This window comes from Stigmatopora nigra, chromosome 12 (genome assembly GCF_051989575.1).
Source record: "Stigmatopora nigra isolate UIUO_SnigA chromosome 12, RoL_Snig_1.1, whole genome shotgun sequence".
Taxonomy (NCBI): domain Eukaryota; kingdom Metazoa; phylum Chordata; class Actinopteri; order Syngnathiformes; family Syngnathidae; genus Stigmatopora; species Stigmatopora nigra.
This window is the reverse complement of record NC_135519.1, coordinates 1557770-1577194: the sequence shown is the minus strand read 5'-3', so window position 1 is coordinate 1577194 and position 19425 is coordinate 1557770. Positions and strand designations below refer to the sequence as shown.

Here is a 19425-nt window from a genome sequence, read left to right as displayed (position 1 = left end):
AAATATTTTCTGTTTTGTTCTCATAAACAAAAATGTTTTCACTGCAAAGTTTCCAAATACACAAACACACACACACACACACACACACACACACACACACACACACACACACACACACACACACACACACACACACACACACACACACACACACACAAATATAATTTGTATTTGTTACATAAATAGTTTGCCAGGTTGAAGGCCTGCCAAGTTACTACTACTCAGGTAGTCAGGTAGTAGTTGTTGTTTTTTGTTTTGGTCATTAACTTTGAAGTCTTACTCCTCAGTCTTTCTTGAACAGATCTTGTTGAAACTAGTGGTTATGTGCAATGAGCCAGTATCAATTTATCATCAGAGCATGATTTTATTTGTATTTGGGCTGATGAATTAATTGTCTATATGTTAATCAGTAGAGAGCATACACTCCTTTTCTCACAACATACAGCCTGTAGTGTGCTGTTAGACAATGTTTATTTTCTTCCATATTTTTGTGAAGTGCTACTTTTCTTCTTCTATTAATATTTTCTAAATTGCTATATGACATTTTAATATTTTTTCCAGATAAAATTGCATCATATTTTGTGTATGATCTCTATTTTTTTTAAATTTAGACATACCTCCTTCTGAATTATAATTTTGGTCTTTATAGATTAGTTCAGCATGTGGCACTCAATTGTTTGAGATCCAGTATAGTAATAAAGTCTCAATTTATCTTTAATGAAATTACTGGAGAAAATTCCACTAGATAGACAGATTAAATAGATTCTATTTGAAATATTTATTGAAAGGCCATTTGGGCAATTGGGGTTATTAAGCTTGGCATGGAAGAACAGACTGAATCACATTCTCAGCGACGTTGTCGGTTCCACAGAAGAGAGCCCTGTGAAAGAGCAAAAGGAGATATTCATTGAAATGTTAGAGACAATAATTATCATCGTCATTCCAAGAGCATTCAACTTTTTTCGTTGACAAATATACACCAAAACATATTTGATTCAATGATGAAACAACATTCAGTGCTTTTGTTTTACTGTAGTTTTTCTCTATTTGTTTGGAATCCATTTTTAAATGTCACCTACAATGCGCACTTGCTAAAATCAAGATGGTACAATGCTTCTCTCTAGTGGCCAAGTAGTGTAGTTAAACACGTCAATATGCAGGAATGTAGTATTTCAGAGGAAAAAAGTTTAGAGATAGTCCCCACTGCCATTGTTTTAGTTTTCTATCATCCACGTTATGTTTACTTACACCTTCTTGTCTTTCCCCCTCATAAGCTCCACTTTAGATGCACCATACTTTGGATTCAGGGGGTTGAAGATATGGTTGTTCCATCGAAATCTGACTTCTTTTATGGTTCTTATTTCAACCTCTGCATCAATGTGCATTTCGTAAGTCTTTCCTGGCTTCATCATGCCCCTGTAAAAAGATAGTGTGGTTAGCTTAAGTAAAACAGTTGATGATGTGAGACCATAGGACTGGCAATGAAATTGAAACCTTTCAGCAATATGACGTGTTCATGACAGATATACTAGTTGGCTATATCTGGTATAAATGTGGTCACAGTTTTAAAGGCTTTATTTTTATTTTATCTGGGGACTTACTGAAGGTCATTTGTCATCATTTCCATACACATAAGTGGAATGAATGGTCTTTATTTGTGTGTTCGGTACTTTAGACTCATCAAATAAAATTAAGCTGATAACTGATTGAATCTTCTAACGATTTAAAAAAGTCTTTCTGGCCAATGGCAGTATGATATCTTGACTGTTAAAGAACCTGAAGGAAGGTTCGAATAAAATCCTGAAACATTTTAAAATCCTAGTTTTTTCAAATCCTGCATGTCATGTGAAAGAAAATACAAATCTAAGATTGGTGTTTTCAGATTTGTCTAAATGCCTTACACATATAGTCGGTATTCCTCTGTGCTTTCGTTTTCTCCAGCTAGAGCCACATACATGAAGCCTGGATTTGACCAACTGGGACCACCCAAGGTTAGCTTTAATTTGTAGCTGTACCCTAGGTTAAAAAAAGGGATTAGACAAAAAATACAGAAAATCCCAAGAGTGTAAAGACCCACAGGATTGCTGAATTTTTTTAACAGTCAACATAATTAGCAGATTAGTAGGATTGTTTTTTTTTTCTTCGGTACAACTACTATTAAAATACTGGCACTGTTTTAAAAAGTACTGAATATAAAGTAAGTTATAAAAAAACGTTTCAAGTTATAAGACGCTTCTACTTTGGATTAAATATTTTTACTGAATATGATTGTGAATAATATATATATATATATATATATATATATATATATATATATATATATATATATATATATATATATATATATATATATATATATATATATATATATATATATATATATATATATATATATATATATATATATATATATATATATATATATATATATATATATATATATATATATATATATATATATATATATATATATATATATATATATATATATATATATATATATATATATATATATATATATATATATATGACTATATATAATTTTCTGAACCGCTTTATCCTCACTAGGTTCACGTGGGGTGCTGGAGCCCATCCCAGCTGTCTCCAATATTGAATTGAATGCACCTTGGCTAAATGCTCCCCTTATTATTGATTGTAATTCCCCTTATTAAGTGATTAAAACCGTGCGAATGCAATGCAGCACTTATTTTCTTACGCGCAGGGCACACATAAAAGTCTAAAATGTATGTAGTACTACAAAGTGGATGGCTTTCGGGCCTGGTAGAATGGGCTCTTGGTGTCATCTGGTGGACAAACATGGAGTATTACGTTCCCTAACGGCCGCAAAGGGAACTATTTCAGGGGTGTAGGGCGCATTTTGACAGGGATTTCTAGCCATTCTGTTTATTTTAAGACATTAATGAATTGTTTTCTAATAATATACCGTAATTTTTGCATTTCTCACCTCTTTCATGAAAAAAATTGGGACACTTTGACCAATTATAAAGGGTTTAGTTGGCAGTTGTGTGAGGACCGTGGAACAAATTAAAGATGTGTGTCTGAGAGAGAGAGAGTCATCAGTTGTACTAACATAGTGTTTGTTAACGAAAGTGAGATCCTGTGGTTAAATTTTAAAAAATGGCTTTCAGGAAAAAGTGACATCAGTAACAGGTGTCAGACCTAAATCTATAAAAATAGCCCAATGTAGTAGTATGGAAACAACAGGATACCCACGTCCATAAGGTTCAGAACTGCCTGTAGTGAGGAAGTACTTTATCTGTGTGGTGTTGATTGAAGAAAACCTGTCTGCATAGTGGCCCATCAGAGGACATTTGTCATTAGCGCACGGGAAACATTTTCCCTGTAAAGATAAAGACATGGTGAGGCAATACAAGAGGGAGCAATAGCTTCAACAAGACCTAAGACTGGATTTGTGGGTTTATTTTTTTGCGGGAAAGGGCATATCCTGCTAAATTAAATGCAAAGGACTAATAAAGAAACTTCCATCTAGTGTTTGTAGACTTGCGGAAATAAGATTTCTGCCCATGATATCTGTCTGTATGACCATACACAATGCTGGCTTTGATCAACAAGTGTCCAAAGCCGGGATAAACTGCCATTATCACCAACAGCTGCAGATTCATGTTGTCCCTATGGAAGTTGGGATGGATGTCTGTTTATATCTTCCCTCTGCAGCACCAAAATTCAATCTCGCCGAATCCACTTCTAAAAGCAAATAAATTGTTCACAGCCGTATCGGTGTCACATTTCTGCAACAGGTGGTGGCTCCATAAACACCCTGCGATGGATATACCACCCTTCCACTCTTCTCCAATTGTTTTTCGTAGCTCTGAGACACCTTTTACACTGATGGCCCAAATTACACAAGTAAATCTACAGTATAGAGCACCGGTGGGCAATATTTTTTTCTCGGGGGCCAGAGAAGAAACTGAAAATATTGTGGAGGGCCGGACATTGACTGCGTTGCTGCAAGGTCCTCCGTAATCCCTCGGAAAAATATGAGTGACTAGGCTGTGTCTCTGACATCGCAGCCAAGGAGAAAAAGTCCGAACTTGCCACTTTATGTTGAAGCTGAAGCCCCACAGTTCACCCGGACAGCGGGACTTGCTCAAATGCATACCTGTCAACTGGGCCAAGTGCTCCCCTTGTTAATAATTGCAATTTCCCGTATTAACTCATAATAACCTGCCAAAATGGGGAAAACTTGATCGGTTTTACAAAAATATATGGCGTTCAGAATTTCAAATGATCAAAAACGTATAAAAAAAACAGGAAACACGTATAAGTCAACAGGTAGTCAAATGCTTCTTTTTATCAGGACATGCTCATGCTCACGTCCACAAACAACGATCACGATCTTGACCACACATCTTGTACCTTTACTCTGGACCTCTCTACGGACCCCTCGGCTACCAACCTCCATGCTCTGTCAAATGACTCATCTACACTGCTCCCATTGTACCTTTGTCGGCCTCTAGAATATTCTCAATAAATAGAAAGTTTCACGACAAGCTAGTGTCCGTTTGCCTGCTTCGGGGTCCCCCACCCACGATCGTAACAGTACCCCTGGATCCGTGACGCTTGGTAAAAAAAAATCTGCTTTTGTAGCCGAGCTAGTAAAGCAGCCGATTTCCAAGCCCTTTCAGCATCGGAGATTTTTTGTATTTTTTTGTTAACTCTGGTAATGGCGATTCCAATTGGAATCCGTAAACATAGCAATCTGGTCGCTACAAACTAAACACACGAGTTAACCACTAATTTCAGCAAATAAATACGTGGCAGCCCATATTGTGTTAAAAACCCTGCATTCAGCATCACGCGTCATTATGCACGTGAAGATAACAATGACTTCAAAGTAAAAAGCAATGCCAGTTTAGTACATTTGTGAAGTAAAATCATGAATTACGTTTAGTTTATAATTTCCAATCAACCTTACGTGGGCCGGTCTGAACCAACCAACTGAAGGGTCGAGGAACTCATTCAGTAAGCTTTTGCACATTCAAACCTTTCATTAAATATCAGATTTTTTTTTTTCTGGTTTAGTGTTTTTAAGTTGTGACTGTTCATGGCAACATATCAGTTAAGGTAGAAATATACTTACATCTGCAAAGCTGCTTGCATCAGAACAAGGGAATCCTACAAAGCCTCCAGGTTTAACCATACTCTCCTGGTAGTACTGATAGGCTCGGATGTGATTGCACGGATCAAAATTTTTTGTACCTGACAGAGAAGAGAATACATTTGAAGATCACTGTGAACAAAGCATGTGTGGGAAGACGTCTGTACTCCATACTCAGGGTAATGGCACTTTTTATAAATGTGATGACGAAGGTTTAGTCTGTTTATCTCAGAAGCTGTCACACAAGGGTTATGATGAAGATTGCAAAATTCAGCTATTTCTAACTCAAATACCTTTATGAACAAACCTAATATTAAAATTACATTAAAATCATGGCAGGAGGTCCTCAAAAAACTTTAATACATTACAAATACATTACATTTCAAACTCTTTGACCTCCTATCACCTGGCCTCCACATGTATGGACATCACATTTTGGTTATCAAAGACTACAATGTAATTTTTTTAGTACAAGGGCCTGGCATCCACTTATGATCTGGACTTAATTTTTCTCAAACACTACATCATGGAAAAAGATTATTCTTTGTTGTTACACTCATCAGGTCCCAATTATCCGAAATTGGCATGGGGTGCTGGAGCCTATTCCAACTGACTTCGGGCCAGAGCCGGGGGACACCCTGAATTGGTGGCCAGCCAAATGCAGGGCACAAGGAGACAAACATGTCTTTGGAATCTGGGAGTACCCGGAGAAAACCCACGCATGCCCACAGCGAACATGCAAGCTCTACACAGGTGGATCGACCTGGATTTGAACCCGGGTCCCGCACTGTGAGGCTGACACGCTAACTAATTCACTAAGCTTCTGGCAACCTATAGCGCCACTATGGAGAGCATCCTGGCATACTGCATTACAGTGTGGTACGCTGGAAGCACGGCAGCAAACGGAAAGGCCATGCAGAGAGTGATTAACACTGCCCAGAAGATTATCGGCTGCTCTCTTCCCTCACTCGTTACCTCAGCAGAGCCAGGAACATTGTCGGGGACCCATACCACCCTGGTCACAACCTGTTCCAGCTGCTGCCCTCTGGCAGACGCTGCAAGTCTCACAAGGTACGGACAAATAGACTTAAGGACAATTTTTCCCCACATCCATCAGGACTCTGAACTTGCGGTAGCACAACACACAATCCCTTCTGCACACCTGTCAACTTGTATGTTTTATACGTATTTTATACGTTTTTTTACCATTTCAAGTCATGTACGCAGTACACTGGAGGGAAAAAAAGCCAGTATTTATGAAAACCGATCTCAACAAGACCGTTTTGGCTAAAATCCTGATAGTCTCGAAGGCTGCTAGCCAACGACGCTACTGTCATCGATCGTTACTATTGTCACGGTATACCAGCAAATTTTTTCCTCAATCGTATGTATTTTTGTAGCGGTGCATACGACAATATCGATAAAGGATGACATGCGCATGCGTAGATATACATAGAGTAAATATCGTGGAAGCAACCATAGAGGAGCCACCTAGTAAGAAATGAGTTACCGCGAGTAAACATGCGTCGTGCGGTGTTTGTACATTTTTTGGGGGGTTTGTACGGGGAATCATAATCATTTATAAGGGCAGTTATCGGCAGAGGTTGACACGTATGCTTCTGTATAATAACTTCGGGGTGAGGTAATATGAAAAGACATTGGGCGTTGATCTGCCACTGGCTGACTGAAGGTAAATGAAGGCGACAGTGAGAGGTAATTGATCCACTTGGGGGATGATGCAATGTATCCATCAGGGCAGAATGCCAACAAATCTGAAATTATCTCTTATTTGCGCCTTTTGCCGGGAAAGCACACCTTACGGAGAAGCACTACCATTTTCGTCATACGCAGAGATGGGTATGATGACAATTAGGCTTTTGTCGAGTCAATGATGATGACAGTGCCTATGTCCGATTATTATGATTATTATTATTAATCAGACGCCGGGCCGCCCCCTAAATATCAAAGAGAAAATAAAATGCATGCCTTGCAAGAGTCCAATGAGGGTAAATAAGAAGTTATTAGAAATTTAACTCTCACCTTCTGTCGGGTTTTTGGGTAGATGTTTGTGTATGACTGTGTGCTGCCTGAGTGATTTGTACGTCTCACCTCGTGACCTCTTTTTTTAAATCATGCAAAGGAGTCGTCACATTTAATGCTTCTTTCTGTTTCCATTTTGAATAAATGTTAGATGATTCACGGCCGTATTGCCTCGCAATATCAGTCATGGATGGATAACAGGGCCTACCTCTTGACTTTTTTTGAACAAAGATATTAAGTGCTAATCAAATCAAAAGCCTTTATTGTCATCTTACACCGCGTATAACGAAATCGGTGGTGCTACCCCACAAAGTGCGTTTTCCCAGTAAAAATTTTTAAAAAGGTAATATAGTAATATTACCAGGGGCAGCCCACTCTCATATTTTTCGTGTTTTTCAGCCCTACTATCTTTTTTTAATTACATTTTAATATTTCTTAATACATTCCTATTTACTTTACTGTGCAAAGAGAAGAACAAGCGGCGAAATCAGGTGAGTCTAAATCTGCTGTGTGTGTGTGTGTGTGGTTGTGTGCGTGTGTGTCTAATATGTGTGATCGTTTGTCTTCAACCTACATAAGATGGCGCCGTTCAAGCGGGAGCCAGTAGCAGTAGCTCTCTACACCCTATGTTGTACAGCCCATCTATCTTTTTTAAATTACATTTTAATATTTCTTAATACATTCCTTTTTACTTTACTTTGTACTTTATACATTTTACTTTAATGTTTTTACAACTTTCCTTGTTCTGTTAGCCTGGCTTCTTTCGGCTACTTCTTTTTTTTTAATATTTCTTAATACATTCCTTTTTACTTTACTTTGTACTTTATACATTTTACTTTAATGTTTTTACAACTTTCCTTGTTCTGTTAGCCTGGCTTCTTTCGGCTACTTCTTTTTTTGGAACTAGTCAGCCATGCCTACGCTGTCACGCACATGGGACTAGCTGTTACAATACGCAGCAGAAGGAGCAACTCCTCAATGCCGCCGGAGTTTCGGAGCTGGATAAAAATGCCGGGGGAAAAGGCAACGCTTCTGACCAACCATTCCATCGTGGGATAAGCTGTCGGCGCTTACCAGCAACGGAGTCGAGGAGTTCTGCCCTGCTGCTGTTTTCTTCAGCTCCAGACTACAGAGAAACTGTACGGATAAGCTTGAAAGCGTGACTCTGCATATTCTCTACCTCGGTCACAGTCTGCAGAAGTTCCCCATCTCGTGGAAAACTCCCTGTGTGTGGTTCCAGTTTTTGTCCAACTTTACAACGTCTTTTTCAGTCCGTTTTAGCTACCGCAACCAAAATGGCGCTGTTTAAGCGACAGCCGTGGAAGCTCCGACCACTCTTGCTCGTTTTGTGTTTTTGCTGCTTCTATGTCTTAATGATTTGATGATTCCGTTTACTTTGATTTGCTTTGTACTTTGTGCTTTAGCTTTGCTGTTCTGTCTAATCACCCACTTGCTACTGCCACAATGTAATTTCCCGAATACAGGATGAATAAAGTTATCCAATCCAATAAACGACTATAAATGGAAATGAGCCCTCGCCTACAATTTTACACATATATGTTCATTAACATGAATATAAATATGTTCATTAATATGTGCTATCCCTTATTAAATAGATCAAAGCAAAATCATGCAGAAATATTGCATATGAATGGAAACTTGACTATCCCAAGTGACACGTTGATCAGAAAAGTCATTTGAGCGAGAATGAGAACTGAGAAGGACAGATGTGTACAATAAGGTAAAATTTAAGTTGGATTTGTGAATATTCTAATGGGATTTATGGATATGTTTTATTCATAGACATTTTTTCATTCATATTCTGAAACGCTTAATCCACTTTAGAACTTGCGGGGGGTGCTGGCTTACTTTGGGCCAGGGCCGGGGGCCACCCTATATCGGTGGTCAGCCGATTGCAGGGTACAAGGAGAGGGACAGTCATGCACAATCAGAACCATACTTAGGGGCAACTTTAGAGTGTCCAATCAGCCTACAATGCATCTTTTTGGTATGTGTGAGGGAAACGGATTACTCAGATAAAACCCACGCAGGTCCTGGGAGAATATGCAAATTCAACACTGGTTGACCAACCCCGGATTCTAACCCAGGACCTCGGAGCTGTAAGGCCGACGCGCAAACCACTCATCCGCCGGGCCGCCCATTCATAAATATTTATCATTACATTGTATTATTACTAAATCATTTATGTGTAGTAGACATGCACTTGGTTGTGGCAGGTGTGATACTGGTGTGTGCCCATAGCGAGCATTCATGATGTTGCTCACACTGGTACTCAGTGTGCTCAGGGAGGTTGTCTTTCTGGCCAGACAAACAAAAAATTAGAGGGAACATTGGTCGTGGTAGTGATGCATCCTGCTTGACAATCTCCCTCCACTAAGCTGGCCTCTCATTGGCGGTCTCCAAACAATTTTTTTTTTGAGTGTGGTTAAAGCAACTTCTTTCTCTATTCAAAATTAGTGATGCAAGAGAAATTAAGAAGCGAGCCCTGTACCCATCTATGACTGATATTGCAAGGAAATACGGCCGTAACCCATTTAATATTGCTAATATAATTAAGCTTTAAACTTTAAATCTAGCTGTACTTGTACACTAACTAAAAGCATTTAGTTTAATTCAATTCAATTCAATGTTCAAAAAACGACATAGATAACATAGATCAATCCAATGGTCAAAGTGAGACATAGATAACATAGATATTCAAGAAGGAAACATTAAAAGCGAAAACTCCTTTGCATAATTAAAAAAAAAGAGATCGTCACTGAACAATGAAATGGAGAGACTTTTTCTCCTTTGGATAGAGAAGAAAGAATTTCCAGCACATGCAGTGACAGAGTTAATTGTTTCAGAAAAAGCAACTAGATAATGCTAAGCTTTTTTGATTTCATAATTTAAAGTTGTTTTAATGGTTTTATGCGTGTGTCCGTCTCCTTATCTGTCGTGCAATTGGCTGGCCAATCAAATTAGGGCATCCCCTGCCTAATGCCCATAGGCTTCAGCACTCTCCGCAACCATTCTGAGGAGAAGTGGTTCAGAAAAAGAATGAATTAATAAGGAAGAGGTGGGTTGGTGGGCCGTTATGATGGAGGATGGATGAATATTTTCTTTCATTCAAAATTCCACTGTTTCGAACGTCAGTTTGTCTTACCTTCCCAGATAGCATCCAGGTCTCTTGGGTGGCCTTTGTTAGCTTTACAACCAGGCATCTGCTCTCCTCCATTGGGATAGAAGTCAATGTGGCCAATAGCATCGGACATCCCAAAACCTACAAGTTTGAAAACAATCATGACATCAATAAGAACTGGATTAATTGTCTGTTACATCTCGAAAAATCAAAATAACAACCACAAAGCAGTTTCCTATTCTATGCTAATACTTCTGGATGGCATTGATCTCAAGTTAAAAAAAATATCACAAAGAAAATTTTCAAATCTTGTTAGGTATGTTTATTACAAAAGTCATAAAAAATGTTTACACAATTTCCTTTTGGTTCTGATTCTGTGGCTTGATCAATGCTTAGGCTCCTTATAAAAGCAAAATTTAAGTATCTCAAAATCCACCATCTTGGATTAAAAAAGGCTGGGGTGGACCTGCTGCACATGGGATGATAGAGGTACATTCCCTTTTGGGTGACTGCCTCATGACACTTTAGTGGATATGTCTAAACCATATTCACATGGCATGCCTGAATTGGGGGTCTCCCAGGACCAGAGTCCTATGGGGCAGCTGTTGGGCACTTTTCGGACCAGCAGCTAAATTACTGGGCTGTTCGAATTAGTACCCCTGGGTGGTCTCTATCATGATCCACGGGCACAGGCGCCAGGCCCCTCTATCCAATCCAGTCAGGATGACTGTTGTCACGGACCAGATGAAGGCTGTGGCTCTGTATGGGGTTTTGTCATTTCTTCTGGTCATCAAGCCTGTGGATTTTTGGAGTTTTTTTACTTGAAGGGCCTCAATTGCTTTCTGAATGTTTGACCATTTCGCTCTTTGACCATTGAATTGAATTAAATTAAATGCTTTTAGTGAATTATACAAGCATAGCTAGATATAAAGCTTAAAGCTAAAATAATCAATAAATGATAACAATAAATATTCAATACATAAATAAGTAGTCTACATAGATAAGTAGTCAACATAGATAAGTAGTCAACATAGATAAGTAGTCAACATAGATAAGTAGTCAACATAGATAAGTAGTCAACATAGATAAGTAGTCAACATAGATAAGTAGTCAACATAGATAAGTAGTCAACATAGATAAGTAGTCAACATAGATAAGTAGTCAACATAGATAAGTAGTCAACATAGATAAGTAGTCAACATAGATAAGTAGTCAACAGATAAGTAGTCAACATAGATAAGTAGTCAACAGATAAGTAGTCAACATAGATGAGTAGTCAACATAGATGAACACCGAAGCTCCCCTACTTACGAACCAGTTACGTTCCGAGCGCTTGTTAATAAGTTGAAAATGTTCATAAGTTGAAATTGTTCATAAGTTGAAATTGTTCATAAGTTGAAATTGTTCACAAGTTGAAATTGTTCACAAGTTGAAATTGTTCACAAGTTGAAATTTTTCACAAGTTGAAATTGTTCACAAGTTGAAATTGTTCACAAGTTGAAATTGTTCACAAGTTGAAATTGTTCACAAGTTGAAATTGTTCACAAGTTGAAATTGTTCATAAGTTGAAATTGTTCATAAGTTGAAATTGTTCAAAAGTTGAAATTTTTCATCCTTTTAGCTTTAGCAACTAGAATAGAATTTTACTGACACCTAATGGTCAAGTCCTCCCCTTTTGTTGTTCCCGCCTAAAATTTGTCTCCGCCTACCTTCAATAAAATCCTACCAGCTTTTCGCATGATTTATATTTGGCATTGGAAAGACGTTTGCTCTGTCCATCCGCTCCTCAACCTTTCCCCAAGAGAAGGAAGGGTGGGGGCGAGACAAAGACAAAGAGGCAAGCGAGCAGTGGCCATCTTGGAAGTGAACTCCCATTTCACCATTCCTATTGGCCAATGGAGTAAAACTATTCCGTTCTTGACGCAAGATTATTTAGATGATGGGAATAGCCCGAACACCAACCCCGCTTTGAACCACTGGACACAACTGAACTTAACTGCGTGGCCCGCAAAGCGGCGTTCACTCGCTCTTTCCTCTGCTAAGCGTATTGGTGAATTACTTGCACTCCCGATGAGCTTGTCATGCACGCTTTTCCCAAAGTGTTAACCGGCTTGCATGTTAATCGATCTTCACGACTTGCCCAATATTGCCCTCTGACACCTGAGGGCAGGGACAGGCCGGAACTGTTGTGTTCAGTTCAGGCTCTGTGGGCTAACATAGACTGTGTCAGGTCCAGGGCCAGAGAGGTCAGCGGTTGCTCCTGTCACCCAATCACAAATTCAGCTTCTGATGGTCTAAGCAAAGGCAGGTGCTGCTCTTAAAACATTAAGGACTACTTTAAGCTGAATAGAACATGACCACACTGGATTGTCTTTATTAGTTCACCCGCTCCCGATACCTTCTAGTTTGTTTCACCTGATCTTCGACCTTTTGTTTTGATCCGATGACCCTGACCACGCTCACGACCGTCGACTACGACCACAATCTCAACCATACATCTTGTACCTTTGCTTTGGACCCTTCTATGGACCTCTCGGCTATCACAAGACGTCACTGCGCTTCTCCCCTTGTACCTTTGCTTGCCCCTACCCAACAGACACTCAAAATAAGCAGAAAACTCTATGTCCGACTTGTGTGCATTTGCTTGCTTCAGGGCCTGCCACCCATGACCGTAACAGATTCAATTTTCAGGTTTTTGCAGGTCTTTCTGACTTTGTCTGCTGTGCGCCTCACGGTAGATGCTCTACCCTATTTAAGCAGCACCTCTCCTAATGGATTGTGGATACTAATTGTCACTTTTTTTTTTGGATTGGATAACTTTATTCATCCCGTAATCGGGAAATTTCTTTGTTGCAATAGGAAGAGGGTGAGGATGCAGGTGGCTGGGTGCCTTCAGCCCTGTGGGGTTTACTTCCACTCTACAAAGAACATTGGTGCATCTTGGACATTTTTAAGGATCTACTCTGTTGATGCCACCTCTCTCCATAATCTTCGTGACTTCGCAGGTATTGGTCATTAAGTGCTTACAGCACGACCACTATCGGTCAGGAGGTATTAAATAGAACAAAGGTTATTTATGTGACTATGGTTCTATGAATCCTGGATGACCTCCAGAAGTTCTGTCCCTCGGATTCCTCGTGCTCATGCAAGAAGATCTGTAGGGACTGGAGCTATGTTTGCACCGGAATGTATAGTCTTGCAGGGAATCATAGGTGCCCTTGTTGGTATTGAAACTCACACTGCGCATGCACAAAGGGATCATTCTTTGCTCACAGTATTTACCCATTATTTCAAATGTTTTTTTAGAATGGAATGTGTATAGCGCACATTTTCTTTCAGCATGCTATATATTTTTCATTCACTTCCCTTTTAAACTTTTCACACACAAAAAATAGCTACCAAGTTTTGAGTTAAAAGGCTTTCCATCGGTGTGGATGACATCAACAAAAGTGGCATCAGTTGTATCCAAGCGCACAGCTGTATCTGTGCCATGGAAATAAGGCTCCACTGGGTCGAGTCCTGTAAAATAACACAGAAGAAGGGTCAAGAAGAAGTGGTCAATTTGGGACTATCTGCTGATACCTACAAATTAATTAGTTTCAGAACTTGTTTCCTAACTTTGATTTTTTTGTAAGTAGAGCATTTCTTTATACATGTAAAATCTCTATTTCTTTCCACGATCATCAAAAAATCTCCCAACTCTTGACTGAACCATATTCAAATTCGTGAAAATCAAGGACACAAAATGGTTGCTTCTAAAGCCAAGAAAAACAAATTTACATCTCCCATATAAGGCTGGTGCAACCTTTTTCAGATTTAGACATGTCATTGCGCCACTTCCACCCAACACTTTATTTTCTCAGGTCCGACTCTCTTGAAAACCTAACCTGAAACTTTCGTATTTGGAGTCGTTCGTAAATAGAGGTACCACTGTATGTACTTGACACAACTGGAGTGAGTGTATTCAATCAAGGGAAAAGTAAATCAACAATTCTGATTTGGAGTCAGTTTACACAAACGGTACATGCCAAACAAGAATTATTCATCGTCATTTCAGACATTGCCAGGCCAATTTAGTTACATGGATATCAAATCAATTTGGATAAATGTAAAAATGTTAACAAAAGCAAACTGAATCCAAAGTTAATTCTGGTGACGTTCAAAAGATAGAAAAAATAGGTGAGAAATTAACTGAAGGTTGCCTACTTCCCTAATCAGAATTTGGAAACAAAAAAATCAAATAAAACCAAATTCAACTTAGGCCCCAGTAACCTGTCTTTATAAACTTTTTACTTGAAAATTGTGACAAACATGATTTAAGCAGAAAACAATACCTGAATATTCATAGTTAAATTGTTCCTTAGAAGTTAATATTCATTAACAAAATATTTGCAGTACACCATATCACTGTAGTTTATTGTAAAGTCCACTCATTAAACCTCAACAGAAGGGATTTCAAATAGGCATTCATTCCAAATCTCCAAATGTCACCACTTTCTACAATGGTTAAGTCCACGGCACAAGTGACCTTTTGCACGTTTTATGCAAGATAAGTTTTTTTCTCCTGAATTTCATTCATAGACGTCAAAATAAATTTTGTTCTGTCTATCTTTTCTCTATTTTGAAATAAATGACCGTATCGGCCGTATTGTCAAAATGGCATTTCCCCTTGATTCAGTAGTCGCCATTTTTTTAGCGACAAAAACAACATATATGCGAGAAAATACAGTAAGTTAAAGTTCCGAGAAGTACTAGACTATTACCTGTGATGCGTGCAAGACCAGTGAATTTACTGCCAATTTCGCCAGCAACATGAGCACCAAGACTATGACCGATAATATGAAATTTTTCTGACATCTGATTGTAATTGTCCTGGAGAAGGAAATTTAAGTTAACCATACTTACAAACAATTAATATCATAATTGCATAAAAGGTTTTACGTACCATCAGAAAAGTCATCATGGAAGCCACTTGTGCAGCCAGCACTCTGCCATTATTGGCTGCCTGGGCATAGCGAGCCCTTAAACCATTCTTCCACTCCACTGCGATACAGTTCACATTCTCGAATTTTAGCATAACCTGGGTACAGTTATGCAAATGTTCATTTGGCCACCCGATAATAGTGGAGTGTGTCAAAAGGTTTTGCCAAAATAAAAAGTAAAAAAGAGATTTGAAGGACAAATGTTTGGTCAAGTATGGGGATTTTTCAAGGCTAACAATAATAAGGGAGACGAAAGCCCAAGTGAGCGGGAAATAAGGGCAAAATATAAAGTGAAAAATATTGTAATTGGTCTAGATAGCGCAGCCTTGCTCAGGGGTGTACACCGGTATCCCTGTTCCCCATTACATGCTACATGGATTATTTTACAGACAGTACTTTCATGTCCAAAGACGGTGTCTCAGCCACTTTAAATTTCAATGGGAGATGTGGAGGTAATTAATTCCTTATCCATAGCAGATGGTAAATGGGTTTACCACTAGTATGGAGCTTTTCTACGATCAACTACGATTTGACACGATGCTCTTATACAACTTCTGATGGCAAAGTATCAGGAGCAATGTGGGGTATAGGACCATAATCATTTTAACCATGACAGAAGAGTGAAACCATCAACTTTTAGAATTGGAGACAACCACAGAGTCATAAATGCCAAAGGTGTTCAATTACATTTACGTTGCTTTTCTACTTCATTGACTATTAGAACATATTAAATTACATACCAAATTTTATTTTGCATACGAAACAGCAGATATATATATATATATATATATATATATATATATATATATATATATATATATATATATATATATATATATATATATATATATATATATATATATATATATATATATATATATATATATATATATATATATATATGTATGACTACCCAGAGAAAACCCACCCAATCTTGGGGGGATGATGCAAACTCAACACAGGGAGGCCAGAATCCACCAGGGATTGAACCCTCGATATTATAACTGTGTGGTAATATCTAGGGTTCAATCCCTGGTGGATTCTGGCCTCCCTGTGTTGAGTTTGCATTTTCCCCCCAGGATTGGTTGGGTTTTCTCTAGGTACTGTGGTTTCCTCCCACATCCTAAAAGCATTCATGGTAGGCTGGTTGAACACTCTTAATTGCCCCCAGCTATGAGTGTGACTTTGAATGGTTGTACCTCTCTTTGGCCCTGCGATTGGTTGACCAACAATCTAGGATGTCCCCCGCCTGGTGGTCTTTTTTGGCTGGGATAGGCTCTAGAACCCCCCGCAACCCTTGTGAGGATAAGCGATTCGGATTTGAATGACTGAATGAAAACAGGTTGAGTTGATTTGTTTTTATATATTATATATAACAGGTTGAGTTGATTTGTGTTTAGTTGTCTGTTTGCCTGAATAGTTCCAATGTACTCATGTGGGGAAATCAATATGTAACGTAAATGTATACATTTTTCTCTTAGCAATCTGCCCTTGAATAAAAAAACTAATTAGGTTGAACTGAATTTTAAGTCGCATGCAGCCAAATTTGAAACTCAATTGGATGACTAAAATATTTTTCAGACCTTGCACATCTTTTGTGGCCAGTCTTCATCTCCTTTCTGCAGATAACCAGGAATGATGATTCGAGTCTTTCTGATGCCACCATAGTTTGATGCATGAATGGTTAAGTCGGGCTTGATCTCCTTTCGGGACAAAAGCAGATAAGAGTACCATCCATTTTGTTAAATATATGTAATCGTTTGAATCGTTAAAGTTAAAAGTCAAAAGATCTTGCTTGCCTGGTAATAACGGTTCCTCTGGGTGAAAAGCAGAAAGCGGGTGCCTAACTTTTCAGCAGACCAAGGTAGAACAGAGGTGGGTCTTTGGTTTGTCCCCCCCCATGGAGGAAGGTCATTAAAGCAACCAAGTTCACCTAGACAAACCTCAGTCGCTACAAACATAAATTACATACAATTACATAAGGGTCTCCAAGTGAAGATATCAAAAAGCATTTCTAAGAATGCTGAGCCTGGGACCTAATCTTCGAGAAAATCTTCATCAGGATTTCAACCTACAGCAGTTTCAGGAAATTCCAATATGTATATCGATACATTAGTATTCACCATTAAACCTTATTTATATTCCACCAATCACTCTACAACAACGATAGGGAGACAAAGTTGGAAACCTTCACGTGGTGTCTCCTGAGAGGCCGCTCGCTGCGGCCTGCGAATTCCAACAAATACCACTCAGAGCTGCCAACAAGGACCGTGGCACCCTACGTTTTTCATCCAGCCGGAGACATTTGACTGCCCCTCACCTCCGACTACCCCCCGGATGAAATAATCCGCGTTCCAGTGGCAGCTCTAGCGCTATCTGAGGGCAATCCTCAGGCGCTTGTAGTGCAACAACAACAACAACAACAACGATAACACCTATTTTTTTAAACAGAGTTTACATTAATTAATGGAACTACACAAAAATGACCCTCATGAAAATAGAAAATGTCTCTACAAAACAAATTGCCTGAAGATGCCATCAAATCCAGAAATAACTTACCATGAGATGCACCAGCAATTAAGCAGAGAAGTCCTAAACACCACATTAGTGACATCTGTTAAAAATAAATTAATGGAAGATTGTTTTGATGTTTCAAAGAAAATAAATACAAAGAAGCAACGCATAATGATGCACTTTATTTACCATAAAGTCACGCAGAAGATTGCAAAACAACTGCCCTATGTCTGGGAGGCTTTAAATAGCGCAGCCAAATGCATTAGTGAATCAACCTGTGGGAAACATACAGATGGTAACCTAACCTAACCCGACAGGAAAAAAAACTAAACCCATGTCTGATGTCATACTTTTCTAGAAAAGTAACACTTGTGACTCCCAAATTTTTCCTTCTTCATTCTTTAAGTGTTTCCTAAAACCAGAATTATGCCATTTTAATGTAATTGTCTCATGTAATGATCACTGTTCAACATTAACTTAATGAATGGTGATTGCATCATTTTGTTTCATAAGGGTTTTATCAATTGCAACACAGCCAGATTTGCTATCGCAACATAGACTGATTGTATGACAGAGGTATACTGTTTACAGTAGAAAGTTCACAGAACACCACTGTGTAAAAATAATTCCCCCACTCAAACCATATGTAAAATTGTCAGTCATTTCTGAATAACAAGCATTTGTGTCTTTGTCAATGGATAAAACAGTCAGTCATATTGCTAAGTCATATTTCAAATATACAAATATGTGAATATTGGAAGGATGTGTTGTAAATTATCGATAGTTTCTGGTGAGTAGTAATTTCTTTTCTTCTTTCACCTGTCCAGTTCAGCTGCTTGGATGTGCAAAACATTATATGTAAATACCTTATAATACCGGAACAGTTTTGATCTGTCCTGGGGTGCTTTGTGCTGGTTCTATTGTAGTGTTTATATAAACATGCTCTGGACAGAAAAGTGTTGAAAACACTATAACAGCGGTCCGGCAAAACAAACAAACAAATAAAACAAGCATAATAGCAATTATTTATTATTGTTATAACAACGTCGCCTCGGGGTGTGGAGACTATAATCCTTATAATAATAAGAATAATCGGACATAGGCTTTGTCATCATCATACAGCATGATTTATGGATGTGTGTGTGTGTGTGTGTGTGTGTATATGTGATTATGTTAAGATTCTCTCGCTACGTTTGAGCAAACCGTTCATCGTAAAGAGTTGACCTTTTTTTAATGGTGGCCAGAAACAGCTGTCGGATCCTAATAAATGAGCGATCGAATTTCTTCACCTCCTCTAAGTCTGTAAACTCAATATTTTATTTGTTAAAGTTGAAAGCACAGTTGAGGTATGAATCGTTGTTTTTATATGATGTGCCTAAACGAACCGCACGGCCGATTGGTCATAAGATAGGACTCCTTTCCACGTCATTTACAAACGTAATTTTCAGAAGAATTTCCACCAGCAAGTTTCCAGGTGCTCCCCAGAACATTTTTTTCCTGTCGTGACAGGAACACTCGGCGAGACGCAATGGTGCTGGCCGCGCTGACCCAATTCAGTTACAAGGTAGGACGCCGTGCCGTTTAGTTGAAGTCTAACCCACCCAAAA

At 38.7% G+C, this 19425-nt stretch overlaps 1 protein-coding gene across 1 annotated transcript; it reads right to left on the bottom strand.

Moving 5' to 3' along the window:
- Nucleotides 1-754: 754 nt before the first annotated feature.
- Nucleotides 755-18069, bottom strand: LOC144205392 (inactive pancreatic lipase-related protein 1-like). Its single transcript, XM_077729735.1, has 13 exons — nt 18008-18069; nt 17864-17918; nt 17104-17255; nt 16888-17007; nt 15268-15402; nt 15086-15194; nt 13722-13841; nt 10347-10463; nt 5123-5241; nt 3235-3361; nt 1902-2016; nt 1249-1416; nt 755-880 (listed from the first exon to the last, which is right to left on the bottom strand). Exons 1-13 carry the CDS (start codon nt 18008-18010, stop codon nt 811-813), a joined length of 1410 nt encoding a protein of 469 aa, XP_077585861.1. The 5' UTR covers nt 18011-18069; the 3' UTR covers nt 755-810.
- Between the last annotated feature and the right edge of the window lie 1356 nt (nt 18070-19425).

Coding starts and splice junctions, on each gene's coding strand:
- LOC144205392 (XM_077729735.1), bottom strand. Junction 3,362..5,122: donor ATGCAAGCAGCTTTGCAGAT/GTAAGTATATTT, acceptor TTATCTTTACAG/GGAAAATGTTTCCCGTGCGC. Junction 1,417..1,901: donor GAGGAATACCGACTATATGT/GTAAGGCATTTA, acceptor ATCTTTTTACAG/GGGCATGATGAAGCCAGGAA.